The following is a 27,016-nucleotide window of genomic DNA, read 5'->3' as shown; positions in this document are numbered from 1 at the left end:
ACTTCGCTCTGTCCAATCTCTTCATCCCTTTTTGAGGATTTGCGTTCTCCTCGGCTATTTTGTCAAACTCGAACTCGTTTTTGCATCCATTTTTCTTTAGCGCTGTCGTTTCTTCTCTTCTCCGCAACAGCATTAGATCCATGCGCATATGAGCTTTAGACCATCATTTCACAAGTACAACATAGCATTCCACGGCTTCCTGTACTTTCGGCATAACGAACACCGAACCCTACCTCCCCTTCCCCACTTCTCGCCTTACCAGCATTCCTGTGATTACGGGCGATTAGCGAGTTTTTGCCCGTGACTTTCTTTTTGTCCGATGGCATGAGTCGGTCGATCTTCCGGACCCCATCAACCTAGCTCGTGGCTGCATGGCGTTGGGCCGATTAGGCGGACCCTCTGAATAAACCTTGATCCAACGTCGCTGGCGGCGTTTGAAACAGACCACGAACCCATTGTCCAAATTCTGGCTAGATGGGCGCTTGCAGACTGCCGCTCCACCTCCGCAGACGCGGCTCGTTCGGGGGAATGATAAAACACAGAAGTAGCAGCAATCGACGGCCGCACCATGACTTAACTCACAGTGCATGACCAAGGAATTCTGTGGTTGGTCTTTCCATCGTTCGGTACACCTGAGCCCCACGTACGGTATTACACGGGCTTACTCTATCGAGCGAGCTCGTACGCGTCCCACATGTGGCGCCGCCCTTCCAACTTTTGGCAATTTCTAACGAGCACCAGCCACAGTTCCCGAATTGTCGGGAACCGTGCACTGCCCTGACAGCCTGAGCTTAATGCTCTTCCTTCGGCTCATCCGACGCGCAGCAGGGCATGCAGCTTTCGATATGCAGCCCTACGAGGCTTTTCACGTCTTTGGCTTTATTACGAGAAGCCATCGCCTGCACCGCATCCCGACTGGGCGGGTGGAAAACGCCCGGCGAGGCTGTCGCCGGACGCCGTCCACCGTCTATACCGACGCGCGAACTTCAACGTGCTTCACGAGACAAGCCGGACAAATCCCTTCCAAAGTGACGAGGATGGTCACCATCCACTCCATGGCTACGCCGGCTTCAAACGCCCTACCACTAACGCCGCTATCTGCTTCTCCCGTCCAAACGCCGGGCCTCCGTCTCGCTCATGGACTAATACGTACGGAGTCCATGGCAAGGCGGGTGTCACGGCATGCCGCATGCTCACGATAGAAAGGCGCTTCGGTGCACGCCGGGACGACGCACAGGTGATTAAATATACGATAGGGCTGCAGCAAGCCGAGGAGCCACTGTCCCTCTGTAGGACAAGTATGGAACAGGAACGAGCCATATCTGCCATATCAGATGTCAGGACCCCGAGCCCCCGGTTCTTACGAGCCTTAGCATCATACAAGTCAAGCCAATCGAACCCCGTTGCTCCTGGAACCCCGGCGATATCCCCAATGCCCAGCCGATGAATCAGCATGCCAAATGCCGATTTGCGCCGTCGCGCAAAGAGCTTTGCTGCCGCAGCGCTGCGCGATGAATAAGTAATCGGGGAAGTTTCAAGCGAAGCCAAGTACTTACTCGCGCGAGAATGTATCCCACCAGAGCTGAGAGTGAGAATGCGAGAGGCGTGTGGCTGGCTGGCATGCACGAGAGCTTAAGTTGACGTGCAGCACCCGGCTCTCAGAGGGGAAATTGATAATCCACTACTGCCACGCACGAAGAGAAAGGGACGAAGCGATTGTTTTGCATGACGTCGGACATAGTGCAGCTTTTCCGACGGGGAGATTGGGCTGTGCTGTTTTGTCTCTCTTTTCAAGCACGAGATTGTGTTTTTTGTATTTAGTTCCGGCTTTCGGCTTTCCCGGAGCATGGGATCGTTTGCGTGGATGTGTGGGGCTGGTTATTAAGGGCGTGAATAGGGAAATGGTTTGGGGTGGGGAATGGAACGCGACTGCTGGCTGCAGTAGGGAGGCTAAGCGTAACGGGCTCGTTGGGTGGAGGAGCCAGAACTGTGTTCTACTTCACCCCGCGAAGGCCAGGAAGAGTAATCCTCCCAACATCCAGATCTCATGATAACGAAAAAGCAGCCTTTGCATTACCATACCCTCTAGCGCTACGGGAACGTCATCTTCTGCGCATAACTCGTCCCACCCGTCTCATACAGCGCCAAAAAGCTCTTATCATCCAGCGCCAGCAGACCCGCCCACATCGCCGGCAGTACATGCACCGTCGTCTTAGATGCCCACGTCTTGCCCTGATCAGTGCTCACCATGACCTTCATCGCTCCCTGCGGCCACACGCCCCCATCTTCGTTCGTCCCAAAGCTGGCTACCATCCTGCTTCCTACGCGGATGATCTGTGGCGCGCCCGCACTCGCGGTCTCGTTCTCGTATACGAGGCCGCGCGAGTCCCACGACGCGTCGTCATCCGCGGTGCGCATTGTGTGCACGGTGAAATGCCCGTTTGCGTCTCCAGACTCGAAGATGGCGACTTTGGACGCGCTATTCGCCGCGGTTCTCGCGACGCCTAGCATACCGTCTCGAGCATTGGTGTCTTGGCCTGTGAAGGTTTGCTCCGCGCTCCACGTCTTTCCGCCGTCGGTGGAGCGCCGCAGGATGCTGTCTTGGCCGCCGGAGCCGGTCTCTTTGGAGTAGTAGAGCTGTAAGCTTCCATCCAGCGCGTTTTGCAGGAAGGGTTCCCAGACACCATCGGGTCCACCGGGCATCTGCGCTGGCGTGCTGAGGTACCTCCATGTCTCGCCTAGGTCTTCGGAAAGGCAGACCGTGATGCGGTAGTAGGTTGGATCTGCGTCCCTTCCGTTTCCCAGGTCATGGTTGCGGAAGGCGCAGAGGACTTTGCCGTCCGGCAGCTGGTGCACGTAGGAATTACCGAGCTCGTGGATGGCGGAAATGTTTGTTACGACGGTGCCGAGGGGCGCCCAGGACGCGCCGTTGTCGGTGCTGCGTACGGTTACGAGGGATTGGTTCGTGGAGTCGGCTAGGGTGTAGGTTCCCAGGAGGGAGTTATCGGCGAGCCGGACCGCGCGCGGATAGGTGCCGGATGTTCCGAAAACTACCGTGGAACCATCTTTTTGGGGGAGTTGTGCAGATGCCAAACGCAGCAGGAGGAGAGGTGCTGTTGTAAGGAGGCTGGCGAGGAAGCGCATCGTGAATGAAACGCGAAGCAAACGACTAGTCTAGACGAACAGACGGGAACGAAACAAAAATGTCGGAAACGTTTCATGCTCACATTCCTCCAATATTTATATACCCGGACCGGACTCCCCTCCCCAGCAAACTCTGACCAGGGACCCATATGCTCCCGGACGAGGCTGAGCGTTATACCCGCGATGTGAAACACTTCTTCCGTCTGTACGAAGGAACATGGTGCGAAACTAGGTGCTGTGCGAGGTTAGGCGTCCAGGGACCGTAAGCGGAATCCGTAGCTAGCGGGTGGCGGAGAGTCCACGGGCGACGATCGTTTAAGGGGCTAATTTGGGTAGGGCTGATTACCGGATTGGGGAATTTAGAGGAACGTTTGCGGGCGTGGTTTGTGGGTTCGTCCAGGGGGGAGGGGTAGTGTGGGCCTTGGACGTTAGAGCCTTGGACGTTGGATCGGAGAGGGTGGAAGCATGAGGATGACGCTTTCGCTAGGAGTGGGGAAAGGAGTAGATTGTTGTGGGCGGCAATAGATTAGCCCTGGACAGATACGTCATACCCCGCGTTTCATGTTCTGCGGAAAAGAACGCTGTCATAGGATTGAGCGAAGACTCTGCAATGCCCTTCGAGCTGCTAGAGGACACCGTCGATTGGAGCACTTCACAGCCCCATTTACTTCACGCATCATAGCCTAGCGCATATTCACAGGCAAGGGGTAGGTGTGCATTCGCTCGCTCGTCGGCTAGATTCTAACTAAGAGCCGTGATCTACTCCACTGAATGTACAATGATACTGAGCTCCGTTTGTATGCTCGTTCGAACCGCCCCAATCATTCCGCATGGAAGGCTACTGCAATTCACACCATGCAAACGCCTCCAAGGATGATGTGGCTTTCTACACCAATCACACCGTCATACATGTGTTAGTCATCACGAACTTGGCGTCATTGACATCGAGCCTTCCGATTCCTGGAACATCACCTTATCAACAAACCCAGTACCTTCCGATACAAATACTCTTCTTCGTCGAGCAACCCTATGCTCCTATACATAGCCACTCAGTCGCTCTGCCGAACCCTTGAACCACCCTTCAACCACCCTTGAAAATGTCCGACTGCATCCCTCTACCAATCATCTGCTTCCAATGCGGGACGTACGGATACCTGAAACTTCCTGGAGTGTCTTGAGCTAACGGGGGATAGAGATCAAAATCCATGCCGCTGCAAGGTCGTGGGGCCGACTCTCGGGTTCGGAGTCACGGTTATCATGGCGGTATGGCGAGCGTTTGCCCTTCACGGCGCACGGACCACTAATTCCGCATCAGATAGTCTGCTGGCCGGCCTCCCTGCTCTGCTGCTGCTGTGCGACGGATGCGGGAAAGAAGTAAGTCGATATTCTTTGAGATGACATGGACGCTCATTGGCAACAGGGTTCTCGCACTTCCCGTCGACGCGGGCAACGCCGTTTCGAATTCGATTCCCATATAATAGACAACCAAGATGTGAACGAGACGGAGCACTGACCAACTTACGACCAATTTCGGCGGTATGCCGCATATGGGGTGGCCATGGGCTTTGATTAGCACTACTAGTGGGAATCCAAAGCCTTTCAAACGGACCTCTCCGACGCAGCAAAGTCTGCATCGGATGGCTGCATTGCATTGCAGCAATCACGTGAAAGCGTGCTCAGAGCACGTCCCTGTCTTCCGCCTCCTCTAGTTGCGTGTCAACAACAGGACCCCTCGTCGCCCGTCATCAATGTCTTTTCCGCGCCCCACCAGAGGCAGCTTTTTTTAGGAAGGTCTACAAGTCTAGATCCACTACATGGCCCCCAAGCTTGAGCGAGTCTCTTCTATGTTCTTCTTTACTGATAGAATTGGTTATAGACGGAGGAAGGCCCGGTCTGGTTGCTGTGCGGCACGTAAGGACGGGTGAATTAAGGTTCGCACAGTTCTCCTTCACTCCTAGCAGATCTAGTTCTGACAGGATTCGGAAGATTCAGGTCACAATTTTAACGGGACAATTCCCTTTCACTCACTCTTCTAGACGTCTAGTCTCTTATTAGCTAGCGACGTCATTTTGTTTACTTCGCGCCGAACACGCTTCCTTTACGCCACGCGCCGTCCTTCACCACCTCACCTTATCTCTTCTTCCGTTCCTACTAAGGTGCAATCGGAAGGTTTCGACCTGGCAGCCCCGCCGCTTACACACGAGTCGTCGTCTGCTATGCCATGGCTGACTTTCCATATAGTCTAGCGCTTGGCGTTGCTCACGTCTACCCCGATGGCCGTGTGGAAGGCGCGCTTCACCCGCCGGAATACTACAAATATCCCGTGGAGAACGAGCTATTCGGCGGCACCTGGAAGGAGGGGCTCCGGGCTATCGAAGGGTTCGATTGGTCAGGAGAAGTGGAGCAGTCGCAGAATGGTCAAGAAGCTGGGACTTGGGAGGATGGGCTGATGGCAATTGAGGACTTTGCTTGGGACCAACCGCGTAGCGACAGGAGGGAACATTCCGTGGCAGGCGAAGTACAAGCTCACAATCAAGACGCATTGACCACGGAGCCCTTGACAGTCGAAGATACGTCGTCGCCTACACACGAGATACTGCTGGAGTCTCAGGGCATCGAGCCCTGCGGCGTTGATACTTCAGTAGAAGTTCAGGTCGACAAGGGGAATAACCAAGATGCGGTTGGCGACAACACAGCTGCCGAGCAAGCGGTACCGACAACTACCGATGTCAAGGCCGTCAAGGCTCAACATCAACAAGCTGAAGCCGTCACACCGAGTTCGCCACCTTGGATCCCCAGCCCCCCGCAGAAGACCGATGTTGGACAGCATAGAAAGGCAACAGATGAAGTGACTAGAAGTGCCACAGCAGGCTCCCCGAAGACTTTCAAATCCACGACCGTGAATAAGGGCGTCTCCGCAGACGAGGTGGGGGTCAACCGCATGGACTCCGATAATGGCCGTGAGGATGCCCAGGCATCACCCTCCAAAGGCGGTTTCCTCAAGCCATCGATGCAAGAAGCCCACGAGATTGGCGCTGAATCGGACGTACACCAACCAGGAGACAATATGCATCAGGATGGTGGAGCTAGTGATATTGAGAGGAAGGATGCCATGGCTGTTATGGCTATGCGGGATGATACAGATATCGCAAGCCTTCTAGCACCGTCTGTTGAGGCAAAGGCCGGCAAGCCAATCCAGCGAAGCGATCCTGTTTACGATTCGAAAGATCAAGGTACGCCTCCCTTTACCGGGGCGTCTGCTCCAAACGTTCCAAAATTTCTTCAGGAGATGCCATTCGGGCGCGAATTTCTTCCGCAAGCTGCGTCGCACCCTCTCGGCACCATTGATTCCTGTGTGGAGAAAGCGACCAAAGTTGGCAGTGAGGAAGCATCTGCTCACTCTGCTCCAGTGCAGGATTCTGAAGTTCCTATGAACGGTCTACGTTTACCGGAGACCCTCGTGCCATCAGATTCAGCCAATGATAGAGGACGAGACACAAGGATTAAGGATGAAACAGCGGCTGGAGCGCTTCCGGACAAGCTTACGGCACCGTCGTCATCCCCACAGCCGCCTGCTGGCGATGCTGCCATCTCAACGAACGCCTTTGCAGGCGTCGAGACTTCTCAGGTTCGGCCCTTCCTTGCAGGGCTAGAGGAAGCAGCAGCAGCAGCTCGCTCTCCGACAGCTTCGAACAGCGGCCTGGAAGATGGCGCTACGGCCCAGTCTGTGACCGTGGACAGTGGAGACTCTCAACGCGAGGACTCACCATGGCCTGGCGCGTTGCTTGAGCAGCAGCTCTCGCAGGAGCTGGGTCTACCTCCTTCACCCTTCACGGCACGGCCAGCTCCGGCTGCAGTCCTGCACCGCAGAGTAGAGGGTAAGTCCTCCCAGCGGGCTGTTACTCAAGATGAGTCTGACGTGGACTCAGATCTCTCGGATGCACCATCCCAGCTTTCAAAGCCGGGCATGCAGGTTGGTGGCAGCACCGCGGCTGAGATAGAAGCAGACACTCCTCTGGCGATGTCAGCTCCGCCGGTTACGCCACACTCACACGCTCCTGGTCTTGAGGAGGCCAAAGCCGGTTCCTCATCATCTGCCGTGAAGACCTCAAATCAGCGGAAGCGCGCTAAGCCGAGGACCGCAAAGGATGCTCCTAAGGTTAGCAAGGGCGATAAGGAGTTTAAACCTGATGAATCTTCGGAGTCGGATGAGGACGCTCCTGCGAAGAAGAAGCAAAGGAAGAAAACAACGGCTAAAACTGAGGCCGATGCGTCCGGAGGAGGTCGGAAGAAACGCACGAGGGCGCAGGGTGCCACTGCTCGATCGCGAGCAACGAAGTCAGTCAAGGAGTCGCCGAAGCGGGTGGGGAAGGCGGTAGCAGCTACGGACGAGGAAAGCCAGGATGCCGAAACGGTAAGTATCCTGATCACTTCGCGATATTGCACTTTGACGAAGGTGCCTTTCGGTACTATTGTGCTCGTTTATGGTTACATGTATTCTAAGATCCAACACGAACAAGGCGTCACAAGAATGGTTCTGGGAGCTAACTTTACACCACAGGCTGCCAATACTCGCCGTGTCGGCAACGAAACGGAAGACTTTGTCCACACCACAGATCAAGATACTAACGCTGCAGACGATGAGAATCAAGAACAGGCAGATGACCCAGCACCGAAACCCACCCGCACACGCAATCCCATCGGCCCCCGCGAACTCTCCCAGCTAACCTCCACATCTACAACCCCGTCCGCAACCTCTCAACAACCCAAACGTACGTACCCAACCACCTTTGACCTCAGCGGCATCGGCCCCCCAGCCGGCCGCTCAAAGTCCAAATTCCAAGATATGCTCCTCAAAGCAGCACTTAGCAACGCTCACACCCCCGCAGAGCCAAAACGCACCTCGACCGCACTCTCGACCCCTCTAGGCAGAAAGGCAAAGGCGCAGAAGCACGCAGAAGAGCGGCACCCACTCGACCTAGGCTACGGTAAGCGGCACACGCGGGCGGACACGAAGTATGAAGAGGCGAGGAGCAGCAGCAGTTCGAGTGCTAATACGGAAGCGGCGGAAGGCGAAGCCGATGACGAGCAAGACACGCCGGCAGCAGACGCAGAGCAAGGAACGCCCGTGAACGAGCCTACAGTCCCGAAGACTAGGGGCAAAACTAAGACCAGGCCCGCACCCATCGACACCAAAGCCCTGTTGTCGACGCGCTCGCGCTCCACGCCCAACCCAGCAACCGCAGCGGCGACGCCTTCGACTGCCGGCAGCACACCCGCTCGCAACAGGTTCGGCTTCACGGCGCCCCGCGGGGGTAGACCAAAGGGCAGGAAGTCTGAGGGCGATGCAGCGACGGCTCTGCCAACTCCGACGCCGAGTCAGCCCGCGGCTGGGGTGAGGCAGACGAGGCGCGTCTCAGCGGCGCAGGAGGAGATTGAGAAGGAGGCGCAGAAGGAGAAGAACATCGGGTTGAGGTTGCGGAGTGGGGATGGGAAGGGCAAGTAGTGCGGAGGCGGATGGTCTCGATGGGACTCCGTCGCCTGGGATGGATTGAAAAGAGACTCGTGAGGGATGGGCATGGTTTTGCGGGTTCGCCATAGGCTTCGGCTTGCATTTTCGGCGTTGTATACCCTGCGGAACCTGCTTTGGGCGCAATCGTATTCTGTAGCATTAGCTGCACAATACCCGCTAAAAAGAAAAGGCTTCGTCCTCATTCTATTGCGCTTCGCTATATCTTACTTGTGACCTGCACCTCCTCTTTCGCCAACAGATGACAGATCCAATCCGTAGCCTTGTCCGCCATGGCTTTCGGAAACGCATGGCCCACTCCATCGAACAACACGTCCTCAAAACTGATATGCAAGCCTGGATCCTCTTCCAGCACTTGCTTGAACACCTTCAGGAAGGACTCACCCGCCGCATACGGTACTAATTTATCGTCTCTTCCGCTCAAGTTCAAGATGTGCTTCTCATGTAGTCGTTCCCGGAGCAGCACTTTAAAGCGATCGAGTTTCGCCTTTCCAACTTCGGGGTCGGGACCAGTGGGGTTGAATTGGCCTGGTAGAAGAAGACCAGCTGGATCGTACCTGGCGATGGCATCCAGAAGCGCTTGGGGGAAGTCTGGCGAGCCGAGGAAAGAGGAACCGGGAGGCGTAGTAGATGTGTATGATTTCAGTTTTGACAAGCGCGCACGATCCGTCATTAACCTGGTGTAATCCGGACACCCGATGCCGATCACAGCAGCGGAGATCCGCGGATCCGCGAGGACACAGTGCCATGCCGCATGCCCGCCCAATGAGATGCCGAGACACAGATGCTGTGTGATCTTCGGCCCGTCTGCAGAGGTGAAGATGTACGATTCGAGATGGCTTATCAGGTGCGACGTGTCGGTCGCGGTGCCATGGAAGCAGCTAAACATGTCCTGCGCATGCCGTGGATTGCCTTCGCGCCACGCCTGGTTGTGTAGTTTATCCACCATACGCGTGCCATGGTTTCGCTGATCGAAGGAGACGGCGATGAAGCCTTTCGGGGTCTTGCCTGCGTGGCCGTGGGCGATGCGCTTGTTCCACGCTTGGACTACCTGGGCGGCTATGGGTGCCATTGTCTCTTTCTTCTGCAGGCGCGGGTGCAGAAGCCATAGGCAGGCGACGGAGGATGTGGAGGGAGGGAGTTCGGCGAGGCCGTGGACGGTGACGAGGATGCCGGCGATGGTGAAGGTCTGCTCGGAGACGGTGGGGCTTTCGGCGGCGTGGGTGCCATGGAGAGGATTCGTTGTTGCGGCCATGGCGGGAGGAAGGGCGGGCCAATTGGTGTTGTCAGATCCTGAGTTGGGACGGAAGGAATTGAGCGCATGTGGATAGAGATGGGCTTTTCATCTCGAGGCGGGGCCGAGGTTGTTGCGCGCCGGCAGGGGTCGTGACGACTGCGTAGCCATGGCGGGACGATTTGGCAGACTCGGAGGCAGGAATATGGACGCAGACTGGCACGTCGGGGCCAAGGGCTGCCTTCTGGGAGGAATCGAGGCAGAAGCGGAGAGTGCCAGGCTTGAAGAAGAGGTTGAAGAGGTCGAAGCTGCGAGCTGCGGTCGAGGGCGGAAGTTCGGAGCTGGGCGTGGGGAAATGACGGTGCCCCCTGCCCTCAGCCTTGCAGGGATCCATGGCGAGATTACATGGCGGCATGCTCACTCAGAAATCACAACCACCAGCACAAAGCCGTGTGCAGTTGTGGGCGCTTGCTCCTATGCTACTAATAAGAGCTGCCTCCGAATCGCTGCCCTATTCACCGGGCCGTCACGGACATTCCCTGGGCGTCGTTGGGCCTCCGCGACACTGCACAGACTGCACAGTCAACATGCCCGTGTAGCGCATACGAGGACCAAGGAACCGCACCAGCCCGCAACACCGTCCGAGGGCAATCGCACCCCTTACACGCTCTCCGCCCTGGAGTCGCCATCTCGCAAGGCAGTCTCGCCGAGGCGGCCCTCTCTACAATCATGGGGGACTCACCCGGCTCCGGCGTCTCGCCCAAGACGGGCAGCCCTCGCTCTGTCTCGCCCATGACGAAGGGTGATGCCGTGACGGACAAGCCGACCGACCCTTCGCGCGCCCTCTCTCCTCTGCGAGTCGCCCACAGCGCCAACGAGACGAAAGAGCTGTCCGCGGCAGCCACAAACGGCGCGCCTGCCATCACGACGTCTGCCCCGACCGGCGAGCCGCTGTCGCCCCCCGAGCTCGACGAGTTCCCCTTCCACGCGCCGGCGTCGTCCATCGAGCCGCGACCTACGAATGAGCTGATGAATGGCGATCCGGCCGTAAAGGTGCCCTCGGCGTCTGCTCGCCCTGCTAATGGCTCTGCCGGCCCACAGCCTCCCATTGCCCCCGTCTCACGTCGCCCCACCGCCGAGGGCGAGGAATCAGACGCACCCAAGGGACGTCGAAGCGTCCAGTTCGCCCGCACCACCACATTCGGCTCCGAGCCGCAAGCCCACTCGCGACACCAGTCATGGGACACGGAAGAGGTGGAAGGAAAGGGCAAGGAGCGGGAGCGGGAGCGCGAACGTCAGGGCTCGTCGTTGATCACAAAGCTGAAGGCCTTGGCAGCACCCATGGCGTTGCAGGGCCATGGCCGAAGTCTGAGTGCTTTCACGGGAGGAGCCCCGCCTCTTCACGAAGGCTCGCCGCGCGCGCCCCTTTCCCCGGCTTCGGAGCGTGATGAGTTCCGATACGACGGCCAGGACAGCGAGGCCGATGCCGATGCTGAGGAAAGCGCTGGCGAGGGTCCCTCACGGCCGCCCCGAAGGAGAAGGAAGAGCCGCCGCTGGTTCGACGAAGGCGACCAAGGAACACAGACGGCGCCCACGACGCCGAAGAACACAAACGCCCACTTCTTCGCCAGAGATTCGCCTACCGCCACACCCACGTCCTCGCAACCCCACCGGCCAGGCTTCCTACGCAGAGGCACCATGAGCGACATCCCCGAACATCAGCGGCAGGGCGTATCCGAGGATGAGGGCCGCGACCGGCTGGCCAAGGAAAGCGCATGGACGAGAGGCCTCCACAGCGCCAGAGGACTTTCATACGGTGGTCTGCGCCGACACGATCCAAATGCAGAAGATGCCGAAAAGCGACCGAGTAACCTACGGAGATTGACACAATTTGGCGCCGGCGCCTCGGGAGATGCACAGCCCTCTCCCTGGCGGATCCGGAGTGAACGTACGTCGAGCCTGAGCGCGCAGAAATGGAAGTCAATCAAGAACAGTCTCAGGCTGCTGGGCACGCGAGCGAAAGCTGAGCGCCAGGTCGATCATGCCAAGTCCGCTGAGCTGATGGCCGAGTTGTTAGCAGGAGCCCCCGCAGCCTTATTCCTCGCCAGCATGTTTCAACGCGACGAGCATGGCCACAAGCGCATACCCGTCCTCCTTGAGCAACTCAAGGTGTCCATCACCGACACCGAGCAGACCGGAGAGAAAGAAGGAGATCGTCATACTGCGCTTCGCATTGAGCTGGAATACGGCAGTGGTCTCACTCGGATGAAGTGGGTCATTTACAGATCCGTCCGCGACTTCGCCAACCTCCATCTAAAGTTCAAGCTCCAGGAAAAGCAAAATGCTTTCCTGAACCGTCCTGGGAAATCAAAAGACCCGAAGGACAAGTTGAAAGACAAATCCAGTGAAAAGGACGGGGAGAAGGAAGATCCTACGCCAAAACTACCACGCTTCCCGAAGAGCGTCCTGCCCTATCTCAGAGGCCTCCGAGGCTACGGCATGCTTGACGACGAGGAAGAAGAGGAGAGGGAGGAGGCGGGCCATGCCAGCCAAGGCGACGGCGAAGGTAGTGGCACAGATAGGCCGGGCAAGGTGAGCCGTCGCAAATCGTCCTTCCACCTCAGCCGTAGGAAGTCAAGCATCGGTAGCCCAGACCAAGGTGGTGGTGGTGGTGGCGGCGTCGTGGGTCAGCTTGCAGCGAGACAAGGCAGCTTTGCGGGAGCGATCGGGGCGCCCATCCACAGCAAACAAACACACCAAGAACGACAGCGCAAGAAGCTCGAAACCTACCTAAAGGAGTTGATTACCTACCTCATCTTCCGGCCCGACAGCAACCGTTTGTGTAAATTCCTAGAGCTGTCTTCCCTGGGGGTCCGACTGGCCGCCGAAGGTGGCTACCACGGAAAAGAGGGATTCATGATGATCAAGTCCTCGAAAGGTGTCGACAGCAGGAAGAAATGGACCTCGACATCAATGATGCAACGACACTGGCCAAAGTGGTTCCTAGTGAGACATAGCTATGTCGTTTGTGTCGACTCGCCAGAGGAAATGAATGTATACGACGTATTTCTGGTGGATTCGGATTTCACCATAGAGTCCAAGTCGCAAAAGCTGAGAGACAAGAAAGCCCGGGACATCGCTAGCGACGCCAAGGCATCCGCGACTGGCCATCATCAACTGCGGTTGGTCAATTCCGAACGAAAGATGAAACTGTTAGCCAAAAACGACAGGCAGTTAAAGCAGTTTGAGGAGTCGATCCGATTCATGGCACGCAGCACCCAATGGGCCAACACGCAGCGTTTCCAGAGCTTTGCGCCTGTACGAAAGGGCATCTACGCGCAGTGGCTTGTCGATGGCCGCGACTACATGTGGAATGTCTCTCGAGCGATCAGTATGGCCAGGGATGTCATCTATATCCATGACTGGTGGTTAAGTCCGGAGTTATACATGCGACGTCCACCTGCCATCAGTCAGAAGTGGAGACTTGACAGGCTCCTCCAACGGAAAGCACAGGAAGGCGTTAAAGTTTTTGTTATAATGTACCGCAACGTCAACGCCGCCATTCCGATCGATTCGGAATATTCAAAGTTCTCGCTCTTGGATCTCCACCCCAATGTCTTCGTCCAGCGATCACCAAACCAGATTCGGCAGAATACCTTTTTCTGGGCACATCACGAGAAGATCTGCATCGTCGATCACACCATCGCATTCTGTGGGGGGGTGGATTTGTGTTTCGGTCGTTGGGATACGCCTCAGCATGCTGTGGTCGACGACAAGTTAACTGGTTTCGAGGTTGACGACAGTCCCAAAGATGCGGATCATTGTCAGTTATGGCCAGGAAAGGACTATTCCAATCCCCGTGTTCGGGATTTCTTCGACCTGGACAAGCCTTATGAGGAGATGTACGAGCGCAGCAAGGTCCCTAGGATGCCATGGCACGATATTGGCATGCAAATTGTTGGCCAGCCAGCCCGCGATCTGACACGCCATTTCGTTCAGCGATGGAATTACCTGTTGCGTCAACGAAAGCCCTCACGGCCGACTCCTTTTCTGCTCCCGCCTCCCGACTTCATCCCTGCCGATATCGAAGCGCTCGGACTTGATGGGACCTGCGAAGTGCAGATCCTTCGGTCTGCTAGTTCCTGGTCGCTTGGGACTCCCAACAGAACCGAACATAGCATCATGAACGCTTACGTTCAAATGATATCCACCTCCGAGCATTTTGTCTACATCGAGAATCAGTTCTACATCAGCACCTGCGAAGTCCTGGGTACGAAGATCGAGAACAAGATCAGCGATGCGCTTGTTGATCGTATCAAGCGGGCGCACAAGAACCAAGAAGACTGGCGGGCGTGTATCGTCATTCCGCTTATGCCTGGATTTCAGAATACGGTTGATCAGCAAGAGGGAAGCAGTGTACGCTTGATTATGACGTGCCAATATCGCAGCATATGCCGGGGGGAGACCTCCATCTTCGGGCGCCTCCGTGCAGTTGGTATCGAGCCGGAGGACTATATCCAGTTCTACGCCCTGAGGTCCTGGGGCGAGATTGGGCCTACCAAGTCCCTGGTCACGGAACAGCTCTATATTCACGCCAAATGTATGATTGTTGATGATCGAGTCGCAATCATCGGCTCAGCAAATATCAACGAGCGATCAATGCTTGGATCGCGCGATTCCGAAGTTGCGGCCATCGTAAGAGACACCGAGGTGCTAGATTCGTACATGGCTGGGGAGCCATACAAAGTTGGAAAGTTTCCTCATACCCTCCGCGTGCGCCTCATGCGAGAACATCTGGGCGTTGATGTTGATGCAATCTTTGAGGAAGAATGGGAAAGCCGACGATCTGACGTCGATAGCAACGGCTTTCATACCGAATCGTCTTCACCGTCGTCACCCACAAATGATCGAGACACTGAGCAGAAGTTGACTGAGAATAGGCATCGCTTAGAAGACGATCTGATTGCGCGTGCTGAGAGGCTGCATAGCTTCAACCACGACATCGATTGGGAGCAGGAGAATAACCCCCATCTTAAAACGAATAAGAAGCCCACCTCTGATGCTAGGGTATCCAATAATCCGGCACACCAGAAGGATGTGCGTGGAGAAGGGGCGGACAACATGCGCGAAATTGAGAGCGAGCGGCCCAGCATATCGCATGGGCGAGATTCCTACATCAATGAGAAGAATCAGGAGATCCTGCTGTCCGATGTCGCGTCCGAAAGCGTAGGTCAAACTCCGAGGAAAAGCTCCACCAGGAGCCGAGGCAGGAGCAATACCACAAACACAAAGACAAGCGGTCACAGTAGTGTTCCTGACGGCTTTGCCGGCCTGCCGCCACCTCGTATGCCCCGTATGGATACTAGACAGCTCGGCCTTCCGCAGCTCAGCACGTTGCCCTCTCTCCCTCTCTCGGATGACACTGATATCGGCGGGCCTCCACTTCAGCGCTCCTTCAGTGCAGAGTCCCATCCGGTCATCATGCCTCTCCTGTCAGAGATGCGTCGGCCTATGGTCACAGAGGATTGCATGCGCGACCCGTTGAGCGACTCGTTCTATCTTGATGTCTGGCACGCGGCTGCCGAGAACAATACGAAGATATTCCGACAAGTCTTCCGCTGCATGCCGGACAACGAGGTCAAAACGTGGAAGGAGTACAAGGAGTACGCTGCGTTTGCTGAGCGCTTTAGCCAAGCCCAAGGCGCGGGCAAATCCTCTACGCGGAAGCAGCAAGAAAACCCCGGGAAGACTGGTCCCCCTGGTGTCGGCACGGCGGATAAGATTGTATCATTACCAGGCAACACGGCCAAGCAGTTCGAAGCTCTCGGCGAGAAGCTCACTGAGAAGATGTCGAAGCAGAGTGAGGAGAACCATACTTCTAGGATAGGCAATGTGGAACAGTGGGCGCAAGATCAGGAGAAGGAGCAGCACGCCCAGCACGCGCCATCTACTCTCCAGCTCAACATCCCCCAAAGCGGAGACACAGACGAGAAGAGCGCGATGAAAGCCGCCGACGACGCCACTGTGTCGCCCATGAACGCCACTCCCCCCAACCACACTATGACCTTTCCCCCTCCCCCACCCATCCCCGGGGCCACGGAAACTACCGACTTCGCCAATAGCAACGGCAACGGCAACCTCGGCCGCGCGCGCACAGTAACCATTTCGGAGCCCCAGCGTGAAGGGGCGCAGAGCCGCGCGCATGCCAACACAATGGGTAGCAAGCGCTCACGTAGAAGAGCCACGACCAAGAGCTCAACTAGAGCTTTCCACGCTAACGACGACAACATTTTGCTGGAGACGGACGATGCGAAGAAGTTGTTGGAGTTGGTGCAGGGTCACCTTGTCGTGTGGCCGTATGAATGGTTAGAGGCAGAGGAGTCGAATAATGGGTGGCTGTATACTGTGGATCAGATTGCGCCGTTAGAGATTTAGTGAGTCTGACCCTCCATTTTGATCTTATTGGCAAAACGAAAGCTAATTATCTTGCAGCACGTAACGTTACGTCATTGCTTTCACACACTCTGGCCAGAGTCTATCAGTATCTGCTCCCCTCCGCATCATTGTCTGGCCGTTTGGCCCAAAATTGAGCATTTCCTGGCGTTCTTTGTCTGAGCTTTTGTATCTTGCATGAGCGCAGGCCTTGACTTCGTCTCGTTCTTGTTGTATCATCACTGTGACTGGCGGCTAGACCGAACCCCTTTGCATAGCGCGTGGCCATGTATATATCTGCACCTTTACATACGGACGCGGTTTCGATTCCTCGTATCGTGTAAGAGATTAAAGAATAGAAGGGACGTTCGCGGCTAGAATTGCAGCTGATGTTTTCGATATCCGGCCTATCTTTATAGAGCTGGAAGGGAGTCACTACCGCATGCGGGTTCACAGATATTTTAGTTACATGGAGCGGAGGGAGCCTGGCAGAGGAGAAGCGCAGATAATATTACTTCTTAAGGCTGTTCTTACTTTAATAGCTGCAAATAACTGCCTATACTAGCATACTATGTAAAGCATTGATGTGTGTACTCCGGCATATGTATCCCCTCGTCTATCTCCCAGTGTTCATCCCTGGTGGGCGTATCGGGCTCCTAAATCCATCGCACCATTCTGCAACCACTTATCGATACGCGCTAAAGGCCCTCCACATCTGTCACTGGAGAGCCGAATAGCCCCATCAATCCAAATCTCCTCATAAACTGCGCACTCTACTCACGCATACCTTCCGGTGCCCAAAACCAAAATCACGCATGTCGCCGATAGCCGGCATCAACCAATGCTTCAACTCTCGCTCGTATCCGTCTTGCACACAGATAATCAGCCAGGATAGAGGGAGACAAGGCGGAAGCAGACCAACCTGCGATGTTCTTAGCCTCCCTCCGAGAGAGGGCGGGTTGGAGATGTGGGATTGGGAATCGAGAAATATGGTTGCCTCAGGATAACGCAGAGTTTACAACCGAGCCGTTGGAGAAGTAACAGGGTGTAAAAGGCGGTTCCAGCTAGGCGACATACTCGAAACACGACTCGTTCTAGGTGGAATTCAACTGTAGCGGAAAGGACAAGAGAGGATAGGATGGGATATAGAACGTACACGCACTTTAAGAGGCATCTCGTCTATTTCTAATCGGTGTTCAAGAATGTCCATAGGCTTACTGCCGCTTTCAACGTGCTCGCGTCCCAGTGCTCATTCCTGTCTTCTAGAGTAGGCAAAGTCGGATTATCAGAACCCCTTTGCATAGCGCGTGGCCATGTATATATCTGCACCTTTTACATCCGGACGTGGTTCTGATTCCCCGTATCGTGTAAAGAGAGTAGAGAATGGAAGGGACTGTTTGCGTGAGTGAGTATATCTGGAAAGGAAAACGTAGTTAAATGAGGGCTTTATCCTGCTACAAGATTTCTACCAGACCTAGCAATAAACAAAGCACTCGTCCAGCTACAGACCCTCGCTGTTAAGATCCAGCATGGGGGCACAACTCTTTGACAGCAGCAAGCAGCTACCTAGGGCGATTCCTCCCTCCTCCCTCCTCCCTCCTCCACGTAAGCACCAACAAGAATCGCGTCTTCGTTCGCTTCCTGGCTGCCATTTGCCATGTTCTTCCTCTTGAGTCCTTCATAACGAGGAGGAAAGAGGTTTCGATCCGAGCCCATCGGGGTGAGTGTCAAGGCGCTAGGTGAAGACGTGACGGGCCCTATGACTACGGTACGCATGCATTCGAGAGGGCCGGATTCCGTTTTCGAGTACGTCGAGGGGCGGAGTAAAGATGGAAGGCTTTGTTGTTGGAGTTTCGGGGACGGCGGGAGCGGAGACAGTAAGGCCGACAAACACCAAGAGATTTGGGACAGAGCGGTGTGATGAGTAGGCGAGAATGCAGCCTTCCATTCAAGAGAGGACGGGCGCGCCAGGGTAAGCCAGGGTGATGTTGGCCGTAGAGTTGATAGAGTACAACAGCGTAGCGACGGCGACTCTCAAACAGCCCGCCAAGTAAGCTGGCAGATTGGTGAAGACGGGTAGTCATCTAAACAAAACAAAAAAAGTAGCACAGAATCTCCGTTATTCGAGCATTTCGACTTACACATCACCTCTCTTGTTAGCCTAGGTGTACGTGCCACACTAGTTTCCAGGAGCCACCGCGAGGAGGTAAGAGTAGGATTTTAGCTCCCGTTTTTTGATATCGGGGAAACGGCCGAAACTCAAAAACCCCGCGCGAGAAAAAAAAATATGTGCACAATCAGCAAACAGACAGGCATGGACTCACTTACCTAGACGCTACTCCTGTGGTGATTCTGAAGAGTTGAAAGCCCCTCGTACGTGTCGCAGATTCGTCCTTCGCCTCCTTTGGTTGTCGCCTCCAAGATCGGGGTATGAAAGGAGAAGCCGTCACTTCGCGTCCTTTGTTTTGCCGTATCTAAAACGCCCCGATCGGAGGTTGGAGAGAAGAAGCCCGAATCCCGACGCTTGACCCGCTTATACGGAGGGGGTCCTGCGTATTGTTAAGCATTTCGAAATGAAAGTTTGAGATGGTTAATAAGAGATGTATGGATAGATAGCGTTTATTCGGACGAACCATCCACACTGTCTCCCGACTCGCTTGCTGGTGGGCTCCGACCTCGACGACTATCGGCCGGAACGTCGTGGATTTCTTCGAGCCACTGATCAACGGTGTCACGAACTGCCACGCCTGTTCCATCATTGTCGTCGTCGTCGTCGAAGTAATCCAGATCCCTCCACCCGGCTGCGCCCGACATCGCAACGATGCGCTGAAGATGCCATTGCAACTCCAATAGGCCCGGGTCCGGAAGGGGTTTGTTTGTCACATCGTCGGTCGATAGCGTGAACCTGGTGCCACTACGAAGTATGATGGGACTGCCGTCTGCAGGACCAATGCGAATGAATGGGCCGTAGCCATTGCCAGATTCCATCCGGTTGATAGAGGACAGAGGCTCGTCCAACAGGTCTACCTTGGTAGTTGACTTACGCTCCTCCCTGACAAGCCAGTGGAACTCTAGTTCGAGTTGGGTATTGTCGGCTGACTTCTGTACAGGTCGGAGAGCAAAGACACCGGCAGAGTGAAACCGGTGTAAGGTCGCCGTAAAAGTGAGCATGTTCTCAACCGTCTCGGTTCCTCGATTCGGTTGCCTTGGATCCTGGAATATCTTGGCACGCCAACCGTCCACCTTCTCAGGACTCCAGAACATCCTCAGAACATCCCAAAAGTTCACCACTCGTTTCGGAGTCTTTCCTCCAAATGCGCACCATGGGTAAATATGGGCAGCATCGACGGCCGCCATCCTCGACACCGCGCAAAGGTGACCGTCCCTCTCTTTACAGCGGTCTGCGACGCTTTCAACACGCGTAGGGCTGAATTCTCGGCCCCCAAGTCTGCTCTTTGACCTCGTAGGCGAGGTATCGGACGGAGTCGCTGCTTGGGTTCGGAGAGGTGAGGATGGGAATGGGTTGGAGGATTTATCGGATACCGAGTGTGGAGATGTAGCGCCTGTTGCTGTCTTTTCTTTTGCAGCTGGTTCCTGTTTCCAGAGTAGGACGACGTCTTTAGCTCTAACTTCGATGAACGATGCCGCCAGTGGATCCGCAAGTCTGTCCCACAAGATTCCGTCCTGGACGTATTGCTTGACCTGCTCCAGATCGGCGACCTGGAGAAACGCCCAGACAATCGAATGGAGACCTGTGTATCGTCCTAGACGTTTCGCTTCATCGAAGAGTTGTCTGCGCTCGGAAGAGCGCTGTGTAAAGCTTTCGGCGTCGCCCTCCGGCCGAAGGTTCTCCCAGCCCGGGTAGACAGAGTCCATGATGTTGTTGCTGAAAATGCGGTAGGAATAGGTAAAACACAAGAATTTTAAAGAAGAAACTTGTCGATAAAATCTCGCGGACCGGATTAAATGCTGGCAACAAAAAACTGTGTGTTTGGAGAAGAAAGAAGAAGAGTCGGGCAGTGGCCAAATAGTCTTGTTGACATCCCGGGGAGTGCCTACCATCATACCATGGATCAAGAAGGGGAAGCCATCCCCCCATTAGCCTAAGAGCAACTACGACCCATGGTACAGAACTAGGAAAACCACCTCAACGCGTTCAACAAGACCTTAATAGGGATGGTCCGATTCGAGCGAAGCCCACATGCCGGAAAAGCGTGTGTACCTTACACTGAGCAACTCTTTCCACAGATGGAGGGTAGGCATTGGCAAAGAAGTGGCTCTGGGCTTATATAATCCTTAACTTAGCAGGTCTTTGCTTGCTTTCAGGTCTCTCTACAGAAAGGACGCCCCATGCGGCTTTATAGAGCCGGAATTGCATCACCCGCCTAGTACGTTATTCTAGTACTTTTTTTACGTAGATAGTAAGATTCTTAGAACTTGTCTAACAGCGTATAACGCTTTTGCTGCTCTTGGTATGTAGTAGCGTGCTCGTAAATACCCGTATTGTATCGTACTGAAATTCGAAGTGTCCACGGCTTCTTCAGGGCTAACGTTACCCGCGCTGCCTGCAGTTACCTGATGGCGGCCTTCCCATCACCTACACCCGCACTCTCAGCCAGAAGCTCACAGCGCAAGCTCTTGGTCAGTACGGGCTCGGCCGTCCTTGGCATGGCATCATATGCAGAACATGTGCTTAGGAGGTCGAGAAACTAGAGCAGACTAGGCTATTCAGGAACGCTGCGCACTAGCGCAATACAATTCATTTTCAAGTACATACATGCGGTGCTGGGTAAACGTCCTGGAACTGGGGTGCAGGCCCGATTCGATTCCCAAGGGCTGTGAATGGAGGCTTGTGGGGCGGGGGTCGAGGGATTGAGAACGAGAGAACGACAGAAAGGTGTAACGAGAAACGGGAAAGCGAGCGTCTTCGGCTCTCGGGAATGAGAGGTGTCGAAGGAGAGCGGTTGGATCGGACGCACGAGTCTGAATCGCCGTCGCATTGCTCGGTCTTAGTCCGCTTGGGAGAACATCCCTTTCGAAGACGTGCTTGAAGTGTAGGCCAGGCTCGTGCTGGTGGGATGTTGGGAAGCAGTCGATGATGCGAACGTGCCGCAAGTGTCGCCCAGATTCATCCTGGTGGGGTATGCTGAAGAGATTGATGATACGAGGCCTTGACTTTGCGACCGTCCATGATAGGGATCCATTGGATCGGTTTGGAGGGTTGCGCTGAGGGAAATCCACTGCGTCGTGGTTGGAACTGCTGGGAAGGAACCCTAGACTGAATGTCGAGGTAGTACGGTTTCGGAAACCAAATTCCCGTGGATGACGGTCCGAGATTTTTAGGCTACAATGACAGTCCGGCGCTCCGCCCCCGATAGCCATTGCTCTGTTGCGTCCGACCAATCAAAGTTTGGCGGTCTCTCGTTGACAAAGGGTATACGTTTCAGGCCACAGATACCGACTCTCTCGAAGTGTTCAGCCTTCGGCATCAGTAACAGTACGACTAGGCAGTGAGATCCACTCCCTAGCACGAGTCCGATGCAACTGTCGAGGTTTTCGAGGGCATCAAAGCCCCGATCCCAGTATACTCTGAAGTGTGCACGGTTTCCTCTTGGATCGGCCAGACTGATACAAATATCGGGTTCCAACAGCTGCGACCCAGTTCTATTTAGCACGCGAGCATATCTTAGCTCCAATTTTGGCGCGAGCGCGTTGATTTGGAGGTATTTGGGAGCGTCGTCCTGACCGGAATGTACGAGGACCTTACCACTCGCAAGATAGGACGCTAGAGATCCATGATTGCTTGAAATTCCCAAGATATGGATCTCACAGTCTTGCGGCACGAGGGTATGTGGGAAATGATAGTCCATAGGAGCGGCCCATGCAAGCGGAGACCAGCTTGGAAGTACCTTTCTTCGGCGGCATGGTGTGCGATGTGACCATGACAGTGCTATAACGAGCTGGGGGAACGTGTACTCCACTCTTGTTGGATCAGGCCGGAACGGGACGCCCCATATATGGTAGACTGGCTCTACTTGCTGCTGTTCGTATTCTTTCAATATTCCCAGAAAAGCGCTGACAGCATCCGTGTCATAGGTGAGGCTCCTACACGAATACCCTAGTAACCGTCCACTCAATAGGTCTGCCTCATGGTTTTCACCGGATAAGACTTCAGACAACTTGAATGACGCGTTGTCCCCTTCGCAATTATTGTTATGGTTTTCACCGGAGAAAGGCCCAAACGAGTTGAATGGCGCTTTGTCCCATTCGCAATTATTGTCGGGGGTTGAAGAGAATGAGGAAAATTAGCCTTAGTTACAGAGCATGAAAACTCGGTTGTCAGTGAAGACCAACCTTCTCTTTGAAAGATAGCTTTCTTGGTATGTCCATGCCCGCGTCGCCCATGTTGAGGATGACAGTTCCAGAGCCGCCGGAACATCGTAGTGCATCACAGTGAGCGAGCCTACTCTCACTTTCGGCGGATCAGACTGCGCCAAACCGGCACTAATTCCTGGTAGGCCGTGTGTAGGATCCGTACCAGTTGCAGCGATCATTGTCAGCGCTGCCGAGCCGTATATTTGTCCCATCTGCTGAATTTGATCAAGTTTTGCTTGCGTATCGCTCTGGTCAATGCACTGCGGAAATGCTTAGTAATTCATATTACTGGAGGGAGGATCAAACTCACATATCGGTCTACCCAAAGAAAGCGATAGCCGAGTTGACGCGCGACCTGTATGCTATCCTCTATAGTCGCTGGGAGATTCTGTGGGAGTATCACACCAGAGAACGGAGAAATGGTAGAAGAGTCGCCCCAGACATAGGACAAGGCAACGAAATTGCAGTCGCCTGGTGCTCTGACTACTTTTCTTTCTTCGCAGTCAATAGCCTTCAGCCCCTGGATTGTATATTTGCGATTTGTTTCGCATGTTCGGGTATGGTTTTTCTGCAATCCTTCAACCAGAACTTGACCTCGTCGAAGTTGATATCGGAACGACGCATCGATCGTGGGTGAGGGCCAGTCTCATTCGCGCGTTCACGGCTGACAGCAAGGGTTCCTGTGACTACATAGGAACCATGGCATTGTCTTTCGATTTCGATCATAGCGCTGAACCTGCTATTCGCCAATGGCAGGAGGCTTATTACCAAGAGTTCCAAGCCAGCGTCTGGATCCAGAGTGAGAGGGTGGATCAGACGACAAACAGGGCAGACCGAGGCTAATACACTTCCAATGGAAACATAGCAACTCGTCGGAATTCCTCTGGGTATGTTGTTTAAGATCTGGCTGCACGATCCACATAGAGTTTCGTGATCCGATACCCGGAGATCATCGGCCTGGTCACGAACGCCCTGGGTGTGGTCCATGTCTGTAAGCTTCGCTGGAAAAACCACTCGACTTTGGATCGAGATGGGAGCAGTGGGAAACGACGCGCGGAGGAGAGGTTTGAACCGGAGAGGAGGCGGAGTACGACCACGGTGCACGAATTATATGAGGGCCCGAGCCTGGATACCTGGTTCGACTTGTGGCCTGATGCTCAGAAAAACACGATCGAGCGTGGTACTGAGCGGGCTTCTGGGGGTACAGGCGCGACACAAACGAAAATAATAAGGGGCTCAGCATCTCGGCGCCAACTTGATATGGCCTAGTTCGTTTTCAGCCTTCAACTTGTTGTACTTGATGAGATACCGGGCACTCTGTAGATTTTTTCTGGCTCAGGCATCGGAAAAGAGCGACATTATCATCGTGGAGCCAATCGTAGCCGGAGTGCATCGTACCACCACCTTGCGGTGGGCCTGCTACCAAGCTCATCGTGCTTCTGCCTGCTTAACAAGGAGAAGACATGAAAGTCTTCGGAGAAAGACATAAGGCTATCTTGGACGAACGATTGCTCGGTATGAAGGCTTGCGGTTGAATGTTGATGGAAGAAGAGTCCAGTCTGCGAGCACACGAAGAAGTTTTGGAAGGCTAATCCCGAAGAGACAAGACCGGACACCATGACTCTTACTACTTTATGCCTGAGAAGAAATGGAACTTGACACATGGTCAGAAACGCTTCTAGAGCCCTGCCGCCATGCGCCACAGTTATTCTTGGTCGCCAAGCTGAATTAAGTACGATATTAGCTTTGATTTTCAGTACAATAGAACCTTGGAATACAGAGATACTGTACGCTAAGATGCACAAGCATATCCCACTACATTGGGAGCGTCTTGAGAAAATTCTCTCGCCCGGCAAAATTCACGGCATGCACATTTTATAGGTTAGGATAACCTCTAAGACCTAGGAATATAATCTTCCTTGCCTAAACTTTCAATATAGCCCTCTAAAATCCTAGAAGTCTCGCAAGGTCGCGTATAGACAGGGGGATATAGCTAAAGAGGCTATTAACGGCGCTAATAAAGCGATTAATAGCATACGCTATACTGCGATATTTTTCGTTAGAGGCAGGTCTCTTATTAGAATAATAGCTAGAGGAGAGCTTCCTATAAATTATAACTGTATAAGCCTGCAATCGAGAGACTCCGGAGATTTGATCGCGAAAGCGTCGCGCCACACCGTGCGTCTCGCGACGTCGACGCGGTGAGATATGTTATGCGAGATGAAATGTCGCAACGTCACGATGAGGATGAGAGTTTGTAACAATTGATTGAGATTGTGAACCAGGTGGGACGCATTGCGCCTGCTCTATTCCGCCCGCACTGTTCGTCCCTCGCGGTTTCCGACCTGACTATCCTTTGGCGTGCTATCCATCTCTATGGTATATATCTAAATCCCAAGTCTTTCATTCTCAATCCCATCCTTAGCTCATGTATATCCACACATGGTGCTTCCCGTGAGACTGCCCTCCTCTACCAATGCGCTCGGACTCCCACCTTGCATCTTCACGTCGACTTCTCCCTTGTCGTTCGCCGTATACTTTGTGCATGTAAGCACATCCACGACAGTAGCACCGCTCGTGAACTGCATGCCCTGCGTCGTCAGCGTGTAGGTGCCACCCTGCTCGCCTTGATTCGTAAGGATGGTTCGAATAGCATCCTTGCGGAGCTGGATGACGTCGGACGTATAAGAAAGGACGTTAGTCTGATATGTCGAATATGAGGCGTGCTTGGCTGAGATGTGGTTCCGGATTTGGTTGAGGTAGGCGACATGTTTGTAGAGCGGGGCGTCGGTGTTGTAGCTGCGCACTGCGTCAGCATAGGCTATTATATGGACGGAACAAACTCACCCTGACAACCACAGCGCCTCTCTACATCCTGGGTCGTCTCCGCCATCGTAGTGTTGTTCTTGGCCTTGATACACAATAGGAATCCCATCGCTCAAGATGGTGAATGCCAACGCGTTCTTGACTAAGCTGAGATCCTTGGTCGCGTACGGAAACCGTGGGTTATCATGGTTCTCCAAGAATGTTCCCAGCAGTGTTGAGTCTTTGCATCCCGCTTCTGCATTCTTCGTGCAAGCAGCGAGGTTGACGACAAGGTCCGACATGTTCGACTGTTGCTGAAACACCCGGGTCATGGCGTAGTAAAGCGGGTAGTCCAACACAGAATCCATGTATCGCTGATATGGATAGGTGTAGTTCGCCAAACCCTCGGACACTTCACCCATGCAGAACACGCCCGCGCTCCGGCACCACGGCGGAAAGAAATCCTTGTTGACGTTCTTCACGCTGTCGATGCGCAAGCCGTCGATGCTGTAGTTCGAAACGAGCGAATTGATCCAGCGGTTCATTTCATCCGCCACTTCTTGGTTCTCGGTCTTGATGTCCGGCATCGTCATGTTACAGTTTCCAAGCCAGCAGTCCTCTACCTCGGTTTGATTGGCCATGTTTTCCATGGGACAGTACGAGTGGAAGTGGTCAGCTTTGTTGAAGACTTTGAACCGCCCGTAATCCACCTTGTCGGGGCACCCGGCAAATGCCATGTGATTCGGGACGACGTCTACCATAAGGTACATGCCCTTGGAGTGAAGAGCAGAAGCGAGCGACTTGAGTTCGTCGGCGGTGCCGAACTTCTCGTTCACGTTATAGAGATCGGTCTGATAGTAGCCGTGGTAGGCCTCAGTGACTTGCGCAGTTATGGGCGAAATCCAGATCTAGGGCAATAAGCGAGAGAAGAGCAGGTGTGCTAGAGGTATAGTTACCGCAGTGAAGCCCATGTTCTTAATATAATCGAGCTTGTTCTCGAGACCTTTCCATGTACCACCGCAGTATATGTTGGTATTGACGTCGCAAGGGTAGGTCGTGCTGCCATCCGTTCGCGCAAATCTGTAGGCTGGTTAGGCGCGACTCGTTATGAGCCGAGATGATGCATGTGTAATTCGAAGGAGTAGGCGAAGGACTGAATCATCTAAAGTACATGTAGCGTGGGGTGCAACGAAAGTAAGAAGATACGACGAGTACACGAGAGATCTCACTTACCTATCCGTGAAGACCTGATAAATTGACCTGGACCTCCAATCAGCTGCACTAGCAGCCGCGGAGGCCCGAATAAGCGATGCAACCGCCGCAGCAATCAAAAGTCTCATGTTGAGGTTGAGGGTGAGGATCTGACCAGGAATCATGAAGAGACCGTGGGTTGGTAGAGAACTTACCCGCAACGAAGGAAAGCCTGCTCTCAGCCTCAAAATCCAAGCTTCTTTCACACTTAAATGTTGAAGCGCTCACCGTGGCAGTTTCCAAGA

At 54.3% G+C, this 27,016-nt stretch overlaps 11 protein-coding genes across 11 annotated transcripts; 5 read left to right on the top strand and 6 right to left on the bottom strand.

Moving 5' to 3' along the window:
• Positions 1 to 691: 691 nt before the first annotated feature.
• Positions 692 to 1,391, top strand: BU26DRAFT_287870 (uncharacterized protein). The gene has a single exon (XM_033821592.1). The coding sequence runs from the start codon at positions 795 to 797 to the stop codon at positions 1,200 to 1,202; it is 408 nt and encodes a 135-aa protein (XP_033684700.1). The 5' UTR covers positions 692 to 794; the 3' UTR covers positions 1,203 to 1,391.
• A 625-nt stretch (positions 1,392 to 2,016) lies between these two features.
• On the bottom strand, positions 2,017 to 3,596 carry BU26DRAFT_518266 (glycoside hydrolase family 93 protein). The gene has a single exon (XM_033828771.1). It carries the CDS (start codon positions 3,142 to 3,144, stop codon positions 2,092 to 2,094), a length of 1,053 nt encoding a protein of 350 aa, XP_033684699.1. The 5' UTR covers positions 3,145 to 3,596; the 3' UTR covers positions 2,017 to 2,091.
• Positions 3,597 to 4,122: 526 nt separating this feature from the next.
• Positions 4,123 to 4,766, top strand: BU26DRAFT_482361 (uncharacterized protein). The gene is made up of 4 exons (XM_033825767.1): positions 4,123 to 4,288; positions 4,338 to 4,407; positions 4,460 to 4,518; positions 4,565 to 4,766. Exons 1-4 carry the CDS (start codon positions 4,242 to 4,244, stop codon positions 4,620 to 4,622), a joined length of 234 nt encoding a protein of 77 aa, XP_033684698.1. The 5' UTR covers positions 4,123 to 4,241; the 3' UTR covers positions 4,623 to 4,766.
• Positions 4,767 to 6,685: 1,919 nt separating this feature from the next.
• BU26DRAFT_550069 (uncharacterized protein) lies at positions 6,686 to 7,896 on the top strand (the record flags this gene model as incomplete). Its single annotated transcript, XM_033832034.1, has 3 exons — positions 6,686 to 7,022; positions 7,074 to 7,558; positions 7,706 to 7,896. Coding segments are annotated over exons 2-3 (636 nt in total), but the record flags the coding sequence as incomplete, so codon positions are not given.
• A 608-nt stretch (positions 7,897 to 8,504) lies between these two features.
• Positions 8,505 to 10,224, bottom strand: BU26DRAFT_287744 (uncharacterized protein). The gene has a single exon (XM_033821589.1). It carries the CDS (start codon positions 9,927 to 9,929, stop codon positions 8,874 to 8,876), a length of 1,056 nt encoding a protein of 351 aa, XP_033684696.1. The 5' UTR covers positions 9,930 to 10,224; the 3' UTR covers positions 8,505 to 8,873.
• A 111-nt stretch (positions 10,225 to 10,335) lies between these two features.
• Positions 10,336 to 16,902, top strand: BU26DRAFT_454992 (phospholipase D). The gene is made up of 2 exons (XM_033824878.1): positions 10,336 to 16,342; positions 16,401 to 16,902. Exons 1-2 carry the CDS (start codon positions 10,638 to 10,640, stop codon positions 16,405 to 16,407), a joined length of 5,712 nt encoding a protein of 1,903 aa, XP_033684695.1. The 5' UTR covers positions 10,336 to 10,637; the 3' UTR covers positions 16,408 to 16,902.
• Positions 16,903 to 18,959: 2,057 nt separating this feature from the next.
• On the bottom strand, positions 18,960 to 20,216 carry BU26DRAFT_593003 (uncharacterized protein; the record flags this gene model as incomplete). The annotated part of the gene is made up of 1 exon (XM_033834859.1): positions 18,960 to 20,216. The coding sequence occupies one exon, from the start codon at positions 20,214 to 20,216 to the stop codon at positions 18,960 to 18,962; it is 1,257 nt and encodes a 418-aa protein (XP_033684694.1).
• An 852-nt stretch (positions 20,217 to 21,068) lies between these two features.
• BU26DRAFT_504143 (uncharacterized protein) lies at positions 21,069 to 21,722 on the bottom strand (the record flags this gene model as incomplete). Its single annotated transcript, XM_033826751.1, has 1 exon — positions 21,069 to 21,722. One exon carries the CDS (start codon positions 21,720 to 21,722, stop codon positions 21,069 to 21,071), a length of 654 nt encoding a protein of 217 aa, XP_033684693.1.
• A 929-nt stretch (positions 21,723 to 22,651) lies between these two features.
• On the bottom strand, positions 22,652 to 23,232 carry BU26DRAFT_424858 (HET-domain-containing protein; the record flags this gene model as incomplete). The annotated part of the gene is made up of 2 exons (XM_033823592.1): positions 22,652 to 22,975; positions 23,026 to 23,232. Coding segments are annotated over 2 exons (531 nt in total), but the record flags the coding sequence as incomplete, so codon positions are not given.
• Positions 23,233 to 23,414: 182 nt separating this feature from the next.
• Positions 23,415 to 23,984, top strand: BU26DRAFT_504142 (uncharacterized protein; the record flags this gene model as incomplete). The annotated part of the gene is made up of 2 exons (XM_033826750.1): positions 23,415 to 23,522; positions 23,640 to 23,984. The coding sequence occupies 2 exons, from the start codon at positions 23,415 to 23,417 to the stop codon at positions 23,982 to 23,984; spliced, it is 453 nt and encodes a 150-aa protein (XP_033684691.1).
• Positions 23,985 to 25,141: 1,157 nt separating this feature from the next.
• On the bottom strand, positions 25,142 to 26,860 carry BU26DRAFT_530355 (glycoside hydrolase family 13 protein; the record flags this gene model as incomplete). Its single annotated transcript, XM_033830960.1, has 4 exons — positions 25,142 to 25,514; positions 25,563 to 26,428; positions 26,477 to 26,600; positions 26,754 to 26,860. 4 exons carry the CDS (start codon positions 26,858 to 26,860, stop codon positions 25,142 to 25,144), a joined length of 1,470 nt encoding a protein of 489 aa, XP_033684690.1.
• Between the last annotated feature and the right edge of the window lie 156 nt (positions 26,861 to 27,016).

Source organism: Trematosphaeria pertusa (genome assembly GCF_010094035.1).
Source record: "Trematosphaeria pertusa strain CBS 122368 unplaced genomic scaffold BU26scaffold_6, whole genome shotgun sequence".
Taxonomy (NCBI): Eukaryota; Fungi; Ascomycota; class Dothideomycetes; order Pleosporales; family Trematosphaeriaceae; genus Trematosphaeria; species Trematosphaeria pertusa.
Note: the sequence above shows the minus strand (reverse complement) of the source record. Positions and strands in the feature narration are given on the sequence as shown.

What these genes read in the sequence shown, in the direction of transcription:
- BU26DRAFT_287870 (XM_033821592.1), top strand. Translation starts at nt 795, where the DNA reads ATGCTCTTCCTTCGGCTCATCCGACGCGCAGCAGGGCATGCAGCTTTC.
- BU26DRAFT_287744 (XM_033821589.1), bottom strand. Translation starts at nt 9,929, where the DNA reads ATGGCCGCAACAACGAATCCTCTCCATGGCACCCACGCCGCCGAAAGC.
- BU26DRAFT_518266 (XM_033828771.1), bottom strand. Translation starts at nt 3,144, where the DNA reads ATGCGCTTCCTCGCCAGCCTCCTTACAACAGCACCTCTCCTCCTGCTG.
- BU26DRAFT_482361 (XM_033825767.1), top strand. Translation starts at nt 4,242, where the DNA reads ATGTCCGACTGCATCCCTCTACCAATCATCTGCTTCCAATGCGGGAC. An exon ending in ATCTGCTTCCAATGCGGGAC is followed by an intron (nt 4,289 to 4,337) that starts GTACGGATACCT and finishes AACGGGGGATAG; the next exon opens with AGATCAAAATCCATGCCGCT. An exon ending in GCGACGGATGCGGGAAAGAA is followed by an intron (nt 4,519 to 4,564) that starts GTAAGTCGATAT and finishes CATTGGCAACAG; the next exon opens with GGTTCTCGCACTTCCCGTCG.
- BU26DRAFT_454992 (XM_033824878.1), top strand. Translation starts at nt 10,638, where the DNA reads ATGGGGGACTCACCCGGCTCCGGCGTCTCGCCCAAGACGGGCAGCCCT.